This window comes from Lepisosteus oculatus, chromosome 12 (assembly GCF_040954835.1).
Source record: "Lepisosteus oculatus isolate fLepOcu1 chromosome 12, fLepOcu1.hap2, whole genome shotgun sequence".
Taxonomy (NCBI): Eukaryota; Metazoa; Chordata; class Actinopteri; order Semionotiformes; family Lepisosteidae; genus Lepisosteus; species Lepisosteus oculatus.
The window spans coordinates 7,951,919-7,970,185 of record NC_090707.1 but is presented as its reverse complement, the minus strand read 5'-3'; the positions used below and the strand labels follow the sequence as shown (position 1 = coordinate 7,970,185).

Below are 18,267 nucleotides of genomic sequence, written 5' to 3'. Positions count from 1 at the left end.
GCCTGAATTGCTCCGCAGGCAGTGGCTTGTCTTATCAGGCAGGGAGAACAGTGTGTAGACTGAATCATGTCAACAAGCCTGCCGGTGTCTGGCCTCGGATGGCAATCTGCTCTTCTGGTAGTTAGCATTCATTTACTTAGCCTTCCTTACCTTAGGGTCTATTAAAAATGGAACTGAGGTGACAACTGTGTACTTCCACTGAGTTGCTAAAATATAAAATGTGGCTCAGCGAAGACGTGCTACACAAGCAAGATGCAATACGATGTATAGGAATACAAACAGTGTGGATAGCAAGCAGCAATGGAGTATGTCTACAGTGAAGAGGAGCAATACGCAAGTCACAGTGTCATGGAGACACTGAAGGATGTAACCGAGAGCCGGGAGACCACAGGTGCTGTAGAAACGGGGGAGTCTCCGAGTCGAGGCCTGAGGGCAGTTTGGGGGGCAAGGGCGGGGCAGGAACGGGCTCTGGCACGGGGAGAATGGAGACGGGGAAGAGGAAGAGGAGGATTGGGCTCAGTGGGATGGGGAGAAAGCAGAGAAAAGCCCAGCAACTGGCGCTGGGCAGGGGCAGAGGGTCAGGACAACGGGGGGGGGTGATGGGATATTCCCACTTGGCAATACCTCCTTGCTCGTGCTGTACTCGTTTACTTCGGTACTGTAACCGAGAAACTCTTAACTCCTCATGAAGATGAGCTGCTGCTTCTGCGCTAACTCAGGGTGTGGAATTAAAACCCTGATCTCGCCATAAAGTGTCACAGCAGGATTCTCATGGACCATCGAAAAAAAGATTTATATCTGCTGAAGGACCATCCTGGCTTAGCGTCTGAGAATCTCCAAGTCTGTATACCAGCCTCTGGTTCAGCTGGCAGAAGGTTCATAGATAGTGAGAGAGAGGCAGGTAGGGAGAGACTGAGGTGCCTGGAATTTTATATTCAGACTGACTGGCTTTAGTTCTGTGCTGCCTTCTGAGTGTGGTGTCTGTGCTCATTTGGTTTTCCTCCCTCTCTCTGCATCTTTGGCTTCTGTCTCCGTGCTCTCCCAGTCCAGCGTGACTGCAGCCGTGGGTGGGAGGTCAGGGGTGTGGAGTGGGAGTGTGTGACTGTGGGGGTGTCTTTGCTGCAGGGAAGGAGTGGAGGTGCTGCTGAAAGACCTGGAGGTCCCCAAGGAAGAGTTCTCCTATGGCCGCTCCAAGATCTTCATCAGGAACCCCAGAACGGTAGGGAGACGCTCAAGGCCTTCGCTCCTCTGCTCTGCAGCACCTCTGGCGTTAAAAGCCCCCACGCATGGCCTTTGACAAAAAAAAAACATTTTCTTCAAACCTTATTTCTGTGAATTAGAGCTAGCAGAAAAGAAAACCTGCCTCACTCTCCAGAATCATTTTGGCTGGTCTTTTGGGTTGCGTCTTTGCAGAAAATGTAACGACACCAGGGGTTACAATCTAAAATTTGTTCGTAAAAACCTTTTTCTGTAAAGGGAAGTGGAGCTGGTTTAAATGGAAAAAAAGAAAGGAAATTTGAATTAGAATGAGGATTTTTTTTCTTCAAAATTGGGAAATGAAACTGGGACTCCCCTGGGCAGGGCCGGTGGGTACAAGGCCGCCCCCTGGTGGCGAGTGTCTGCTCTGACATGCCTTGATCCCGCAGCTCTTCGCCCTGGAGGACGAGCGGAAGCGGCGCCTGGAGGACCTGGCCACGCTCATCCAGAAGATCTACCGCGGCTGGAAGTGCCGCACCTCCTTCCTGCTGATGAAGAGGAGCCAGGTGACGGTGGCTGCCTGGTATCGCCGGTATGCGGTGAGTTTGGCCCCGCTGTGCCCCTCTGACGCGCTCGGCCGTGACGTACCGCCGGTGTGCGGGGAGTTCGGGCCCCGCCGTGCCCCTCTGACGCGCTCGGCCGTGACGTACCGCCGGTGTGCGGGGAGTTCGGGCCCCTCGTGCCCCTCCAACGCGCTCGGCCGTGACGTACCGCCGGTGTGCGGGGAGTTCGGGCCCCTCGTGCCCCTCTGACGCTCTCGGTCGTGACGTACCGCCGGTGTGCCCCTCTGACGCGCTCGGCCGTGACGTACCGCCGGTGTGCGGGGAGTTCGGGCCCCGCCGTGCCCCTCTGACGCGCTCGGCCGTGACGTACCGCCGGTGTGCGGGGAGTTCGGGCCCCTCGTGCCCCTCCAACGCGCTCGGCCGTGACGTACCGCCGGTGTGCGGGGAGTTCGGGCCCCTCGTGCCCCTCTGACGCTCTCGGTCGTGACGTACCGCCGGTGTGCCCCTCTGACGCGCTCGGCCGTGACGTACCGCCGGTGTGCGGGGAGTTTGGCCCCGCCGTGCCCCTCTGACGCGCTCGGCCGTGACGTACCGCCGGTGTGCGTGGAGTTCGGGCCCCTCGTGCCCCTCTGACGCTCTTGGCCGTGACGTACCGCCGGTGTGCCCCTCTGACGCTCTCGGCCGTGACGTACCGCCGGTGTGCCCCTCTGACGCGCTCGGCCGTGACGTACCGCCGGTGTGCGGGGAGTTCGGGCCCCTCGTGCCCCTCTGACGCGCTCGGCCGTGACGTACCGCCGGTGTGCCCCTCTGACGCGCTCGGCCGTGACGTACCGCCGGTGTGCCCCTCTGACGAGCTCGGCCGTGACGTACCGCCGGTGTGCGGGGAGTTCGGGCCCCTCGTGCCCCTCTGACGCGCTCGGCCGTGACGTACCGCCGGTGTGCCCCTCTGACGCGCTCGGCCGTGACGTACCGCCGGTGTGCGGTGAGTTCGGGCCCAACTGTGCCCCTCTGACGCGCTCAGCCGTGACGTACCGCCGGTGTGCGGGGAGTTCGGGCCCCTCGTGCCCCTCTGACGCGCTCGGCCGTGACGTACCGCCGGTGTGCGGGGAGTTCGGGCCCCTCGTGCCCCTCTGACGCGCTCGGCCGTGACGTACCGCCGGTGTGCGGGGAGTTCGGGCCCCTCGTGCCCCTCTGACGCGCTCGGCCGTGACGTACCGCCGGTGTGCCCCTCTGACGCGCTCGGCCGTGACGTACCGCCGGTGTGCGGGGAGTTCGGCCCCCTCGTGTGTTATTGCTGCCCAGTTGTTATTTGTGTGGCTTTTGCTGATTCACAATTCGCTTTTATTTCACAGCAACAAAAGAAGTACCAGCAGATAAAGAGGTCCACCATTGTGATGCAGTCCTTCATCAGAGGGTGGAAGGTACGTGGCTCTTCTTCTCCCACTCACCTCCATCTGACTCACAGCGACCCCTGCTGGGCAACAGCATTAACAGCACACATAGTATAATGTTACTTCAATCTCACAAGTGGGGAAGATTTTTGGTAGATTGTTTTACATTCCCTTAGTATTTGTTCTCATTGTTGTTTTATTAAACACTTTAGAGCATGGATGTTCATTCCTGACCTTGGATGAGGGTTTTTATTCCAACTATGCTCTTTAATGAGACAATTTAACCAATTACGGTCTTGATCAGGCCAATTGAGCAGTTTCTCCTAGCTTTTCAGGTGGTTTGAAGAGACTTAGAAAACCTGAAGATACACAAGACCAAGACTGGACTGCTCTGAGAGGTTTACAGTAAAGTAAAATAAATCGAAATGCAGCTGAATACATCTCCAGAAAACGACTGACATTTTGATTTTTTTTTTTGTGAAGAGCCTTTAAGCGCATCCGGTTTCGACATGTTTTTTTCACTGAAACCTGCTAGAACGTTCTGGAAATTGTTCAGAACCGCCTTCGCTCATCCTGCAGAGTCTGTCTTCTCTAGCCAGGGGGCAAACCGAATGATTCTGGGATTCAGAGACGGAAAATGACGGGGAGGGGGAGGTTTCTAGTTTAAGCCGCATCGTTTCCTCCCAGTTGGCGCCTCAGTGTCCTTTCTTGTCCTTCTCTCCTCCAGTCTCGTAAGATCCTGCGAGAGCTGAAGTACCAGAAGAGGTGCCAGGAGGCCGTCACCACCATCGCGGCCTACTGGCACGGGACTCAGGTAAAAGCGCGCCTGCGTCTGTCTGCTCCATTTTGTGCTTAGCGTTTTGCCACAGTCTTATTTCCCTCCGTCAAGCGTGGAGCTGAAAAAACGGGCCCAGAGGCTGTTTCAGCTCATCAGTGGAAGGATACGTAGCAGGGCACCCTAACCCTTAAATGTGATAAGTCTCGGCAAAAGGAGCTTCGCTTAATGGAGAGCTGGGATGGGGGTGAAGGATGAATCAGTTTCTCTGTCATTGCACTGCCACGGGCCTAAAATAGAAGAAAAACTCCCTAGGAGGAAGGTGTTCCCAAGAACCCTACAGTGAAGTGAGGGGTTAGCTGTAGAATGCAACCTAGAGTGTTTAAAAAAAAAAGAAATCGGGGAAGTGCTGTTTTTGCGTTGGGATAAACCTGCCTTTTCTCCATCCTTCTGCCTGTCTCTGCGGCTGTGGGCTGCCTGTTCTCACTGCTTCTCTCCCTGTCTCCTCCTCCTCTCACTTTAACCCCGCCCCACCGCCGTGACCCCGCCCCCAGGCCCGGCAGGAGCTGCGGCGCCTGAAGGAGGAAGTGCGGAGTAAGCACGCGGTCTCTGTCATTTGGGCTTCCTGGCAGGGGATGAAGGTATTGAGGGACCTGCCATTCAGCATTTACCATCCTCCAAATTCCCTACTGACCATCAGTTACCCCCCCCGCCAATCACCCAGCGATTCGCTTTCCCATCCATAAACTCTGCCCCCTGGCCACACCTCTCCTCCCTGTCGTCACGGTGACATCCTCTAACATTACCCATTACCCAGAATGCTTGTTCACTGCGCATCTCTTGCTTTTCCAGTTGTCCTGCGGGGAAATTCATTGCAAACTGGGGGAAAAAAAGGCTCCACTAACCATTTCAATAATCCAACTAACCTTTAACTCTTTTCCATAGACTAATTATGTTGATACAGTTCATAAAATGTTTGTTTTTTTTGTTGAATACATTTTTTCCTCACACATTTACCAGTGTAGAATGTGTTATGTTGGGTTTGTGTTTTCTTTTTCCAGGAACAATATTTTTGTGGCCCCAAATTTTCCACATGGTTTTTAAAAACTGAATGCAGTCTTTCATCGGCCTTTTTCTGCAGTTCAAACTGACAAGACTACAAACTAATTTCTGAGTGCACGTTGTATCTCGACACAAGCATTGCCTCCACAGGGAAAAACCTAGAAGTCCTGATTACTTAGCAGTTGAGTCCACGTCGGCTCTCACAGGCTACTGTATTAATCATGCTGAAGAAGAATAAAAGAAACCGCTCCAGCAAAATCTGAAATGGATCAGACTGCTGTACGCTGGGATTTTTAGTGTGATACATTTGTACAAATAAGACCTTGATCCCGGTGTCAAGGACAACACTGCTCCAGTCAGGGGTCATGGCTTTATTCTGCTCCTTTGTCAGCAGCAGATTGCCATCTGTAAGTGGCGTAGCACTCTGTGTTGGTTCACATGGTCACCATACTGCGAGTACCTCCAGTGATCTTTCTGAGGATCCGCAGTGTGACCACTGTAGTTCCCAATACTCTTTTGAAGTTTTTGCAGTGTTAGATTCAGAATTGTACCTGTGCTGGCTATAAGTGTGCTCCTCAGCACTAAACAGCTGCTGTAACGCAGCAGTGAGATCCAGTCAAGGGACTGTGTCCAGAATACGCCTGTTGGATTACATCATGTAAGGAGTATTGCTCCACTTTAAGCTTGCTTCAGCAGCTCTGTGAACTGGCTGATGACTTGAGTGAGCCTGCTGTGTTTCTACCTCTCTCCTTGTCTCCTCCCCCTCTTCCTCTGGCCCCTCCCCCTGGCTGTGCCGTGACCCCGCCCCCAGGCCCGGCGGGAGCTGAGGCGCCTGAAGGAGGAAGCGCGGAGTAAGCACGCGGTCTCTGTCATTTGGGCTTCCTGGCAGGGGACGAAGGTACAGAGGGGCCTGCTCGCCCTCACTCCCCTCATCTTCCCACCAACTCCCCTCATTCCCCATTCCCCTCAGAGCTGGTAGCTCCACTAGTCTCCCCGCATGGTGCTGGACCCCAGCTGGTAACCGGTAGCTGGCTCAGAGGTTTTCCCTTGAAGCCTTCTCTGTCCGGCTCTTGAGTCCCAGAGTGTATTTTTGGGAAGGTTTTCAAAGATATTTCTTCCGTTGCTTCATTTTGTTTTCAAGCACCACTCGGGATTTTGTCAAAAAAGACGTTCCTTGTCTTTTCAATGCACAGTATCCTGCTGCATTTCCATATTCCTGCTGCTAGTCTTCTACATGTAGGATTCTGGGCAAATGAGGAGGGAGATTTGCCTCCTGTTTGATTCTGTCCCACGTGAGGTGTCCTGCAGGGCTCACTCGGATGCCTGCGCTAAAAGACTGACCTGTTTGCTCTAGACAGGGGATGATAGTTTAAACCGTCACCCAATCCTCTTAATTCTGCCGCGGTTGGATTACGGAGCACCCAGACGGGTTCAGCTCAGCTGAGGGTCTCATTCCTCTATGCTGAGCTGGGCTCCAGAGCGCCTCCCTGTGGACGCCGGGCGGAGATGCGCGAATGGTGCATCTCGCAGTGTTTTTAAGTGCCGCCCTGCAGCACAGGCCCGACCCTGGGCATCTCAGACCTGGCTCCGGCACGGGTGACCGCCCCCCTTCTGGCTCCACTTCCCCTATCTCGCTCTTTCTCTGCAGATTTCCTGTTCTTTCCAGATATAAACACATCTTAATATAAATAAACCCTGGCTCCTCGTTTGCATGCTTCCTCTTTTTATTGCTCTCTCATCCTCATCCTGTTCTTTTCTCATTGCCTAACCACCGCACTAAGAGCAAATACGTGGGTGCCTTTTAGTGGAGAATTATCATGCAGTTGAACAGCTTTTTTATTTAGAATAGGTAATGCACCCACCCCTTTGAAAATAGGAGGTTTGAATGCTTAGGTCTTATTTATTTGAAAGTTCAAGGGTTCTGTCTGATGATGTCCACTTATTTATCAATGGAGAGTCCTTTCCTTTCCAAGAGAAGACTCAAAGGCCCACGACCTCTGTATAAATGTATGGCTCTGGAGTTGTTGTTCTGCTTAATATAAAGAGCTCTGTCTTAAACAGAGGGACTGGCCTGATCGTCGGACCAGTCTGCCTGTCCTCACAAGTGCTGTATGTGGAAGGGCTTGCCCGTGAGACTCTGTACAGCCTCCCGACGCTGTCCTGTTTCCATTCTTCAGACGACCAGTGTTTCTCGCTCCCAGGATGCCATCAGTGTGGAGATTGTTGGTGGGGTTACTGGGGCGCCTGCTGCCTCTCCATTCCACAGGGCTTCAATGCAGTGTGGGAAGTTCCATAGGAAAATATCTGAAAAGGCTGTCTTGTGTCTCGCAGAATGTGAGGTTATATTTGGCTCCTTGAGCCGTCTCAGTATGCCAAGCGTGGCTCTGCCCACATTGCTGAATGCCCTGTGCTGTAATGGACCCAATTCAGATGGAGAGTGGAGCAGCTTCATTTCTGCCCTCTCCCCTGTGTTTCAATCCCTCTCTTCCTTGGTTCTTTGCCACCTCTCCAGGCACGCAGAGAGCTGAGGCGCCTGAAGGAGGAGGCCAGGCGCAAACACGCTGTTGCGGTCATTTGGGCTTACTGGTTGGGACTCAAGGTACCTTCTGTCCCCCTGCCTGGGCCGGCGGGGGGTGGACAGGCAGGCAGCAGCTGTTCCCGAGCGAACCCTCCCCTTCATGGGCTCCGAGGGGATCGGCCCACCCCTGCCTCCAGAGTTTACAACTGCAACACTTCAGCAGCTTAATTTGTGAAGCAAAACATGAACTAAGCCAAAGGCATCCATCGAACCTGCCCAGATGGAGGGGCGCAGTGCACACCGAGCTGCCCACAGTCCCCCAGTGATGCACGTTTGGCGTCTTTGCTGTCACATTGAATATGCTCATGCTGTGTAAAGCTGAATTAAATCTGCTCGGATAATCCGGTGCTTCAGATAATCTGGCCCGGGATAATTGAGTGGCAGCTGCTTTTAGAAAACCTACACTGTAGTTCTCTCGCTGCTGGTTGCTCCCCCAGAGAAACTCTGATTTTTGATACCGGCTGAGTGCCTGCCTGTCTGTCTGTCGATCTGTCTGGTACACCTGCTGTATCTCAGACCAAGCGCACAACTGCACCCTGTCCTCACGGTGTCCTACTAACACGGAGAAGTCCTTACTCAGCCGTGCAGGAGACACAGTCACCGTCCCTGCCTGCTCGTCGGGGCTTGCTGTGTGTCATTGCGTCCTAGTGGGTGGGTTTCCAACAACTCATCACATCATGTTGCATTTTCCTCTTTTTCTTTTTATAGCAGAGGTAAATCTATCCATGTCCGAATACTTTGCTGGAAGAGCCCTTGGGTACTTTATGGTAGAATCATCCATTTCAGATAATTTCCTTTTCTCATACAGCAACGCACATCTCGGGACATTTGAGGGAAGTAACAGATTATACAGGGACTCCTGGGACAACCTGAGCTAACAATTTTTAAAGCTATTCTTTTCGTTCCAGAACCTGGTTTATAGAGCAGATCTAAGCCCATGCTATATGAAATTCTGTCAATTGGCTACGTGGTATAAATACTTTGATATTATTTTTAGAACGGGGATCCCAGCGCTGACCCATGATGCACTCCTTTTTACAGTGTCGTGTGTGTGGGGAATGGCAGGATCATCGGTGTTTAACTAGGGACTTTTTTACATAATCCCACAGAAAGTACCTAAGAGCTGTTCTTAAATGCTTCTTAAATGTAGTAATTGTTTTCGTTGTTGCAGAAGATAACATTTTTTATTGTGTGACTAACCCTGTCTGGTGCTTTAACATCTGTCAAGACCTCCATCCTGTGCCACAGTCCACGTTGTCCTGCACATGTCTTGTCATCGTCGCCATCATCATCATCATCATCATTTCCATCTCTGTGGGGATCATGCTCTTTCACAGGCGAGAGCCCTGTCTTTTGTCATTGCCTCATTTCCTCCTCTTTTGTGTGCAGGTTCGTCGGGAATACAGGAAGTTCTTCCGGGCAAATGCTGGCAAAAAGATCTATGAGTTCACTATCCAGAGAATTGTGAGTGATGACTCTTTTTTTCTCCTTCGCCGGAGCCTTCTTAGGACAATGGTGGGAATGTGTAATAATACATGAAGTAAAATTGTGCTCCTGCCTGCCCTTTAATTAGGTTCTGTTTTTCCTTTGTCACAGTCGAGAATCAGTCCCTAACATTCTTAGAGCAGAGAGCAAACTGCAAATTTGAAAAGAAAAAGGTTGAGCTGGAAACAGTCATCTAGGCTGGTATGAATTTCTGAGAGAGAGCATTCCACATGTTAGGAGCTCAGCAGCTGAATCCTCCAGAGAGCCACAGTGGTTAAGATGGGCTCTTGCAAATGTTAGCAGACTGGCTATGGTTTCTCATGGTGTTACTGGGTTGGGTCCTTATTTTAGATGCAGAAGTACTTCCTGGAGCTGAAGAACAAGATGCCCTCGATGTCGCCGATTGACAAGAGCTGGCCAGCCAGGCCCTACATCTTTCTGGAGGGGACCCACAAGGAGCTGAGGAGGATCTTCCACCTCTGGAGAGTGAGCACACTCCAGATGCAGACCCTGAGCACACCTGCGCACGCACTACACTGTAAAAAAGGCGCCATCCTTTGGATGAGACATAAAACTGAGGTCCTACCTCTCTGTGGTCATTAAAAATCCCAGGGCATTATCCCTGGTGTCCTGGCCAAATTTCCCCCTTGGCCTTTACCATGGCCTCATGTCAGGGCCATAGGAGTCATGGCCTCCTAATAATCCCCATCTCTGATCTGGCTTCATCACTCTGTTCTCCTCCCCACTGGGAGCTGATGTGTGGGGAGAGTACTGGTGCACTCTGGCTACAGTCACATGATTTAGGTGGGGCTGCACACTGGTGTTGGTGGAGGGGAATCCCCATTACCTGTAAAGCACTTTGAATGGAGTGCTTTAAACCGAGCACTGAGCAGAATGCTCATTCCGTAAGGAAGAAGGGATAGTGTGTGCAAGAGCTGTGGAGTGGAGCCAGAACCTTAGTCATCTATATTTGTAAAGCTTTCGATACTGTTGATTGTGTCTGTTTTTAACAGATCATTATGTGAAAAGCTTAGTCTTTCCCCCTAACCAAACAGCTTGTCTCTGTAAATACTGTGTGCTTACATCATCTTAAAGTTTAGAAAAGGGACTTCACAAGGGTTCTGAGATAGTGTCTAGTTTGAATTCTGGATTTCCCCTCTGAAATAGTCACCCTGAATGCCTTGTTTGTTACTGTCCGTACTGTATGTAGTTGTCTTAAATCGCAATTGTTTGTTGTGTGATTGTTTTATGGAAGTATATTGTTGAATAAGCAGTGTAAAACATGTAAATAGACCACCCTGTTTAACAATTAATCTCTGGGGGTATTTTCTACTTTTAATAAATTTCTGGTCATCTTTTTTTATGGGATTAGATTATGAAATGCAGCCCCGATCATTCTTTTCAAGACAGAATTCAAGATTTTAATTTCTTTGTGCGTCATTATTCATTATTTTCAGTGCAAGAAATACAAAAGCCAGTTTACGGAGCAAAAGAAAGTGATCTATGAGGAGAAACTGGAGGCCAGTGAGCTTTTTAAGGACAAGAAGGCACTGTACCTCAGCAGGTAAGGAGCACAGCAGACCACCTCATCTCAAATGTCACAACTGGTAATGTACAGTAATGCAGGTAATGTGTCAAAGATGTGTTGATATGTCATACGTATGTAGTATAGGGCAGTGATTAGTGTAGACAACGCAGTGTAAGTCATTACTTGGATTATGAAGTCAGCCGAGGCCTCCTCTCTGTTTAAACATGCTGGAGAGTGATTTCCTTTAAGCACGACTCTGCGCTCTGAACCTAAGCGCGACTGATGCACTGTTGTCCCCTGGCCTGACCTGGAGTGTTTGTGTCTCTGGCAGCGTCAGCCAGCCGTTCAAAGGCGACTATCTGGAAATCAGCAAGAATCCCAAATACCAGAAACTCAGCAGCGCGGTGGAGGAGAAGATCATCCTGGCGGACACCGTTAACAAAGTCAACCGGGCCAATGGCAAGGCAAGGGATGGCCCGTATCCTCTCGTGCGCTGGGCCTGCACGTCCAGCTTTGTGGAAGAAGGGTTCACGCCGTACTCCTGCGAGCCTGGCTTTGGCAGATCGGGGGTGGTCCTGCGTTAGTTGTACTGCAGCAGCTCAGTGGTGTCTGGTTCTGTGGAAATGAGGAGGAAATATTGTGAGGAGGGTGGTGGTGGAAGGAGGAGTCTAGGAGCATGGGGCATAGTCCCATTCATATTTAGAGCACAGGAAAACACTTGTATGCAGATGCACAGCAGTCCCGCTGATGTAATAAGTCCTGAACAGTTGCTGATAGAGAAGCGATCTCTGATACTCTCTTATTGTAAGAAGTGCCTGAGATACTTGGATCAATTAGATATTAGCTACCAAACAGGCTAGGAGGGCCTAATGGCATCCTCTCATTTGTAACCTTTTTCATGCTCTTATCAATGCAATGCTGAATTCAAGAGCGTCTCCAATCAATTGGCTGTTACGAAATGGGCTAGGTGGGTTGCATGTATGTGCTCTGTGCTTCCCCAAGCCTTGCATGTCTGTACATTTGCCCCTCTTTATTATACAGACCCAAGCGCTAATCAAATGGACATTGCAGATACAGAGATGACAGATCTGTGGTAACATTCCTCCCATCCAGGACCTGGACATTGCTGTGTTGTGAGAATAGTCAGATATTCGCTGTGTTTAGGGACTGCTCCATGTAATGTGTCACTGCTGTCCCCAGGGGGCACCTCGGATCTTCCTCCTGACCAAGAGCAACTTCATCCTGGCGGATCCGAAGTCGGGTCAGATCAAGTCCAGTGTCCCCCTAGAAGACATCACCAGTGTGTCCGTCAGCACGCAGAGCGACGGCTTCTTTGCACTCCGCCTCAAGGAGGTAAGAGCTTCGCGCCCAAGCCCACAAGTCCAGGGAGAACAGGTCTACATGTGCTGGGGGTGGAAGGTGGTCTTGTCACCTCCAATCAAAAGCGTAGTCAAAACACGTCAGAATTCTGAGTGCAAAAGAACCAGCTGCACTCAATGTGTATTTTGATCTGTCTTGCCTTCTGCAGTACACAGTTCATTTTGCTGTAACAATCCAGAAAGCTGGACAAATTTTAGACAGCTGATCAAGATTACTGTATGATTGTGCACGTGTGTGCATGCAGTACACTTCAAGTGCACACAACTAAATGCACACAAAGCTATCTTGTCATACCGAGGATGTAGATTGTGTAAGGTGAAGGGAATCTGGCAATGCAGAGACCTGCTCTGTCTCGGGATGTCTGTTGTAAGTAAGTCAAGCAAAACAAAGGCAGACATTCTGCGAAAAGACAGATTCCTTGATTGCCAGGTTTACCTTTATCTACCTGGAACACTTCATGCATACTGTACATCTACTGATCCTCTCCTTAGTCAGTAGTTGCACTGACTATTGCTGTTGGCCAGGAATCGAAGTCATCAGATGGAACCCGGCCTCCATCAGGCGTTTTGACTCTTATCCATAATGCCCTTTTGCTCGAGGTCAGCAGTGATAGCTCCTGTCCTCCTGGCCTCCAGTTTGACTCCTCTCTAATGTTCCAGAGCCAGAATGAGGCTCACTCTCCCCGCTGCCTCTCCCAAACTTCGACCTGCTGTCTTTTTGTCCCTCCCCGTCAGCCCAACAGCTGTCAGCTCTCTCCACACCGATTGTGCAGGGAATCCTGTGATTCCAGCCTGAAACATGCTTGCCAGTGTCACCTATCTAGGATGCAATTGAAAATGGAATCCCCCCAGCGAATTCCCAGATGTTCCTGCTGAAGGACGCCCACTTCACCCGGAAACATCACGTTCCCCGTCTCTCTGCAGGGCTCTGCCGCGGCTCTGAAGGGGGACTTCCTGCTGAGCAGCGAGCGCCTGATCGAGATCGTCACCAAGCTGCACCGCAGCGGGGCGGGCGGGGACAGGCCCCAGATCGGCGTCGACATCGTGGATGAGTACGCCCAGTTCCTCCTCCTCGCCGATCTGCAATTTCTCTTTATTACCGATGTGTGCTAGGCATGCATTCATTGTTCAGTTTTTATAATCCCTGAATAATTAATTAATAATAATATCATCATCATCATCAAGCACATGAGGTCCCATAGCGCTGTTAGGAAGTTGTGTTCATTTTTATTGAGGATAAAAGTCATATGCAAATGCAATTGACAAATTGTAATTATCCTACCATATTTGGAATGCTTTCATTCTCTCTGCCAGCGAAATGTCCTGCCTCTCTTTGCTGCCTTGTGTTTTGGGGTGCTGGGGTTCCTCACCCTCGCGCTGCCGTCTGCTCGCTCCCCCTGCAGGTTCCTCGTGCAGTTCAAGCAAGACAAGGTGTGCGTGAAGTTCATCCCGGGCGGGCCCAAGAACGGAAACAGCGCCACCTGCCGGCGGAAGAACAACCGCCTGCTGGAGGTGGCGGTGCCCTCGCCGTAGAGGGGGGGGGCGGCCGGCGCTTCTCTGGGACTGCTCGTGGTTACTGTGCAATTCTCCGTTTTCCTCTTCTTTTTAAAATCCTTTTATCTCCATGTGCGCTGCCACACGATGAAGAAGATACCAATCCACTGCTTGGCGACAAGACAAGAATGCTGTTCAGGTGCATATATATATATAGAGAGAGAGAATCAAGAGAAAGAAAAAAGGTCTTCAGCAGGAACAGATGACTGTGGTTAGTGGCGAGTGTGATTTTTCTAATGATGATAATGATCCATTAGCTCCCGGTCCTGCTGAAGCTGCTTTTCCTGCCCTTAACCATTCAGCACATCCAGAAACACTCTCTCATGCTGCACGTGGAGGATTCAGAGACCTGCTCTGGAGGATGAGCCTGCAGGTGGTTTAAGTTAGCCTCCTGGTTAAGAATTGCCAGACTGGACTGTCAGGGGCCATTAGAGGAAACTGAAAGGAATTGTCAGACTGCCTGGAATTCAGCTCACAGGTTACGAATTCAAAACGCGCACCTGTTCCTCATCTTTGTGTGTAAAGGAACCTGGATCATGCTCTTTCTCGGCTTTGTGTTTAGTTGTGCCCATGTGGGGTATATTGCATGCACATGCGTGCACGGTTGTACAGCATTTGTGATCTGTTGTGTAAATTTGTCCCGCTTTCTGGATTGTTACAGCAAAGTGTACTGTATATTGCAGAAGGCAGTACAGATCTAACTACACATGAGCGCAGTTGGTTCCTTTGTATTCAGAATTCTGGCGCGTTGTGTGTAACACTGACAGTAGGAGCTGTTTATAAACCTAAACCCTGTTTAAGCGGATAATTATCTGCTAGCACTATAAACATGCCATTAGAAGGTTTTCAGCTTCTCATATTTTTCTTATATTTTGCTGTAATCCTTAAATATTTTGAACGTTGCTTTCTTAACCCTTTTTGCAAAGCTGTACCAATCAGAATTCACTATAAAAATGGTGTCCGGAAACCGGTTCTGAGGAATCCCGATACAAGAGAAAGGGCTTTGAATGAGAACCTTAGAGGCGTTAATAAAATCCTTGTTGTAGCTCTTTAACTTTGTTTTTTTGCCATTTTACTGTTGTGGTAAGATTTGTTGAGTTCAGAGAGGGTTAACACAGCCTCAAGATTGCCTGTTCCCTGCATGTCTGCATGACTTCTACTTAGTGGGCGTCTTTCTCAGGACTTCTGCTTAACCGTTGTAACTTTGTGTAAAAGAAATAGGACACAGTCCTGGGCTGAGATGTGAATTTTACCCGTGAGGGTCAGTAGAAGATCACACTTCGAAAGCCAGCGGGTTCAGAATACAATCTATCGCAGCAGGACACTCGCCTACTCGTTCTCCAGTGTAAACTGCTCAATGTGTTGTGATCTGCAGAATTCCGGGTTTTGGTATTAATGACCGGATATGAAACAGTGGTTTATTTTTAGCTGAGTTGCAAATCTTAATATTTTAATGCTTTGTCCTGGACCAGATCCATGTTTCTATGGCTGCCCATCCACTGTACCCAAGAGAGCAGGGTTACTGCCGATGAACCAACTCAAAGACGCTGTTCTAGATCGTTTTTTTTTGTTGCCGATTTTAACTTAAAATGTAATGCACAGTTACCTTATGTATACCAGTGTAAGTAATCAAAGGTGCATTTTATACTGAAGAATATTTAAAATGCAGTCTTTTCATGGTCATTTTCTGGTAATAATTTTTCTCAAACTTTTCTGACAGTTTCTTGCAAAGATTCTCAGATTTTTATTCCTTCCTTACTCATGCAGGTGTGCCTACTTGACATGTTGACTTTCATTCTTAACAGTCCCAGTGAGGGGGAATGTTTCTACTGGTAGATGAATGGGAAAAGAAAGGCTGTGCTGAACCTTAATCTTTTGCTTCAGGACTTCGTGGTTTGAAATTCCAGTGCGGTATGCTATCATTGCCCTGTCTTGTCTCTTATTTAAAAAAAAACAACAACAAATGTTGTACGCATTCTTGTTTTGTGCCTAATGTAACCTGTACTGCAAAACAGATAAAGTGATTCAGTAGAATTCAGTGTAACAAATCTACAATTAATCTTTTTATAAATTAAAATAACAAAAACCCAGCTAGTTTGAGAGGTTTATTTTAACCACAGTTGCGGACTTACAGCTAGATTTGGGACCCTTGGTTATAAATGAACTGTGATCTAGTACAGAGAGTACATTTCCTTGACTTCCCTTTTAGGCATTCATCGGTACTTGGAGACTTTTGCCCAGTAGATATGAACTTTACAAAACACTGAAGAGACCCCCTGTGCTGAAGAGCCTAATGGGCTATTTCAGTGTTCTGGTACTTCAGCTGTGAGACTTCACTGTCCTGGCACCAAATTCAGCTGTGATCAAGACTTAAATGCACATTCCTGCGGCCTAGTTCTAAAATCTGTTGGTTTTTTTTTTGGGGGGTTGGGGGGGTTGTCTGTAAGATCTGCAGCTGCCCAGATGTTTTCCATCACATCTGGAGAGCTGTCCGGGGTTAAATTCCGTGGCTGTGTGGGGCTCCTGGCTGGCCGTCCCAGGAGACGGGACCCCCTGACAGATTGTACACTGCAGTTAAAAATAACGCGCAATTACTCCACAGGCTGCCTGGAGTTCCCACCGTCCTGCAGGCTGGGAAAGGAAAGAGAGGGTGAACCTCCAGCAGACCCCAGGCGCTCAGCCTTTGCTGTGGTAGTCTCCGCTGGGACTGCATGCTGATCGCTGCTTCGCTGCACTCCCCTGATTGAGGTTCTGCTGTAGAGATCACTGAAGGCCTGAACTAAGTTGCAAGGGCTCATGGAATTGTCCTTGTAATTTTAATCTAAAGCATGTGACACATAGCACTACACAATTCAGGTCCCTGGGTGCAGCCTATCTATGGAGGGGAGGGGGGAGTTCTTATTTGATTCTCAGCCCTATAGCTCAGAGAAGCATAGCAGGGCTCAATTTAGTTAAGAGTTGGGAGAAGCAGGCAAGCTTTTGAATAAATAAGTGTGTGAATGACAAATTGTAATGACTTGGTAAATGCCTCACTAAGACTGACTTGTAAACAAGTGATGTGGTCCTTGTTGCGAAAAGAATGAAACTTGTATGTCGAGAGTCTTTCTTGAGACGATTCACTGTTCGTCTTTGTGGACGTGAGCTGCCTGCTCTCGTTCGTTTGCAGACACAGAAACTTACTGAAGTGTTTACCTTGAGTTTCTGCCTCTCCAACCACAGTCCACCTTCAGTGCCCCATGAAGTGCCAGCTGTATCAGAAAAGCCTCTTGCTCCTAGGGTACACGTCAGCATGAAGCATGAAGCACATGGCCCAGGAAGCACTTTGGAGTGAGTTTGCTTCTGCTCCATTTTGTGCCAGATGCACATTAGATCAACATCCAGGTTTCTCATTAAAGCACAGCCCTGCCTGTCAGAGAGTCTGGGCAGTGCAGGTGAGTGAAGGGCCATACCGTGCTATGGACAGCAGGATGTCCAGCTCAAGAGGGGGGTGCGGTATCGGTACACAGCTGTTCACAGCACCTGGGAGTTGCAGCCCCTCTGCTCCGCTGATGGACAGCAGGGAACCATTCACCACCCTTCCCCCTACACACTGGCCCCATTGCAGTGGCCCTGGAGTGCCTGCTGGTGAGTGAAGACAACGAGGCTGCCTTCTGTCAACTTCGTCTCCCTGCGATCCTGTGTGGCGAGGAACCCCTCCAGACACCTTCAGGATGCTCCAGATTGTATTTTATAAATTCCTTTTCCAGCACTGTGGTGATCGACTGGAAGTGTTTAAAATGAATTTAAAAGAGGAAAAAAAATAAAGAATTATTTTGCAATTCTTATTCTGTCCAGTTATTTTCTAAATGGCTCAGTTTAGGATCATATGGGAGCCGGAGCCCATCCCAGCGAACAACGGGCACAAGGCTAGGTACACCCTAGACAGGGCGCCAGTCCGGCGCAGGGCACACACACACAAACATGTTCACACGCACACCAGTGCTAGTTTTCCCATACAGCAATTTACCCCCAACTGTATCTTTGGACTGATGCTTGTTCCAGGTATTCAAATCTCCACTGTCCATAGTTCACCCAATTTTGCACCTGAAGAGAAACACTTGAGGGCCATTTGGCGTCATAGCGCTGCCAGAACTTTTAACGTTTCTATCTGTTCAAGGTAAGGGATAATTGGGCCCACATACTGGTGTTTTCTGCACATTGTATTAGTTAAGCTCCTTTAAATAATATCCCAAAGGGAGAGAGAGCTTCCCCGGTGTTGGTAAATTACCGAACATTAACCTGAACAAAATACTGAACATCCCTGGGCTCCATAAGTTATAAAAGGATGCCTGTCTGCAAGTGTGCTCTGAAACTTTTTTTATACATAGTTCAATCGTTTTAAGTGACTTGGGGGAGGAGGACAAGTTCTAAACGACATTCCCAGTCGCATTTCTCCATTCGCAGCACAATCTAAACTCGTTTCCTTTGAAAACGTGTCACGTCTGCAGCTCCTTTTGCTGCTGAAGGTTATATGCGCGCACACAGTAGCAGAAGGCCAGAAATGCAGAATGATGGCTGATCAGCAGTTTCCTATGTGCATGTTAAATACCTGTCCAGTGTTTATTTTGTAAATAAATTATATTTTTCATGGTGGTTTCCCGGACAGATTGTACGACAGATCTTATTCCGTGACGCACGTTGAAAAATGTTTGAGGGGGGTTGGTGTGACGTATTCAAATATACATAAAAAGACTCTTTTGGCTCGTCTTAAAAATT

The 18,267-nt window shown here is 49.3% G+C and overlaps 1 protein-coding gene across 6 annotated transcripts in view; it reads left to right on the top strand.

The window, feature by feature from the left end:
* myo1b (myosin IB) overlaps window positions 1–17,330 on the top strand; it is a 95,805-nt gene extending 78,475 nt beyond the window's left edge. For 2 of the 6 annotated variants that reach the window (XM_069197218.1, XM_069197219.1), the window contains exons 19-32: window positions 1,126–1,219; window positions 1,647–1,796; window positions 3,113–3,181; window positions 3,879–3,965; window positions 4,481–4,567; window positions 5,800–5,886; window positions 7,501–7,587; window positions 8,956–9,030; window positions 9,403–9,537; window positions 10,509–10,615; window positions 10,911–11,043; window positions 11,780–11,932; window positions 12,883–13,010; window positions 13,362–17,330. In XM_069197218.1, coding sequence (XP_069053319.1) covers window positions 1,126–1,219; window positions 1,647–1,796; window positions 3,113–3,181; window positions 3,879–3,965; window positions 4,481–4,567; window positions 5,800–5,886; window positions 7,501–7,587; window positions 8,956–9,030; window positions 9,403–9,537; window positions 10,509–10,615; window positions 10,911–11,043; window positions 11,780–11,932; window positions 12,883–13,010; window positions 13,362–13,491 — 1,522 coding nt within the window. In that variant the 3' untranslated portion in view covers window positions 13,492–17,330. The remainder of the gene's footprint in view (window positions 1–1,125; window positions 1,220–1,646; window positions 1,797–3,112; window positions 3,182–3,878; window positions 3,966–4,480; window positions 4,568–5,799; window positions 5,887–7,500; window positions 7,588–8,955; window positions 9,031–9,402; window positions 9,538–10,508; window positions 10,616–10,910; window positions 11,044–11,779; window positions 11,933–12,882; window positions 13,011–13,361) is intronic. The other 4 variants (XM_069197221.1, XM_069197220.1, XM_069197222.1 and 1 more) reach the window with 4 other exon arrangements.
* The last annotated feature ends 937 nt before the right edge of the window (window positions 17,331–18,267 follow it).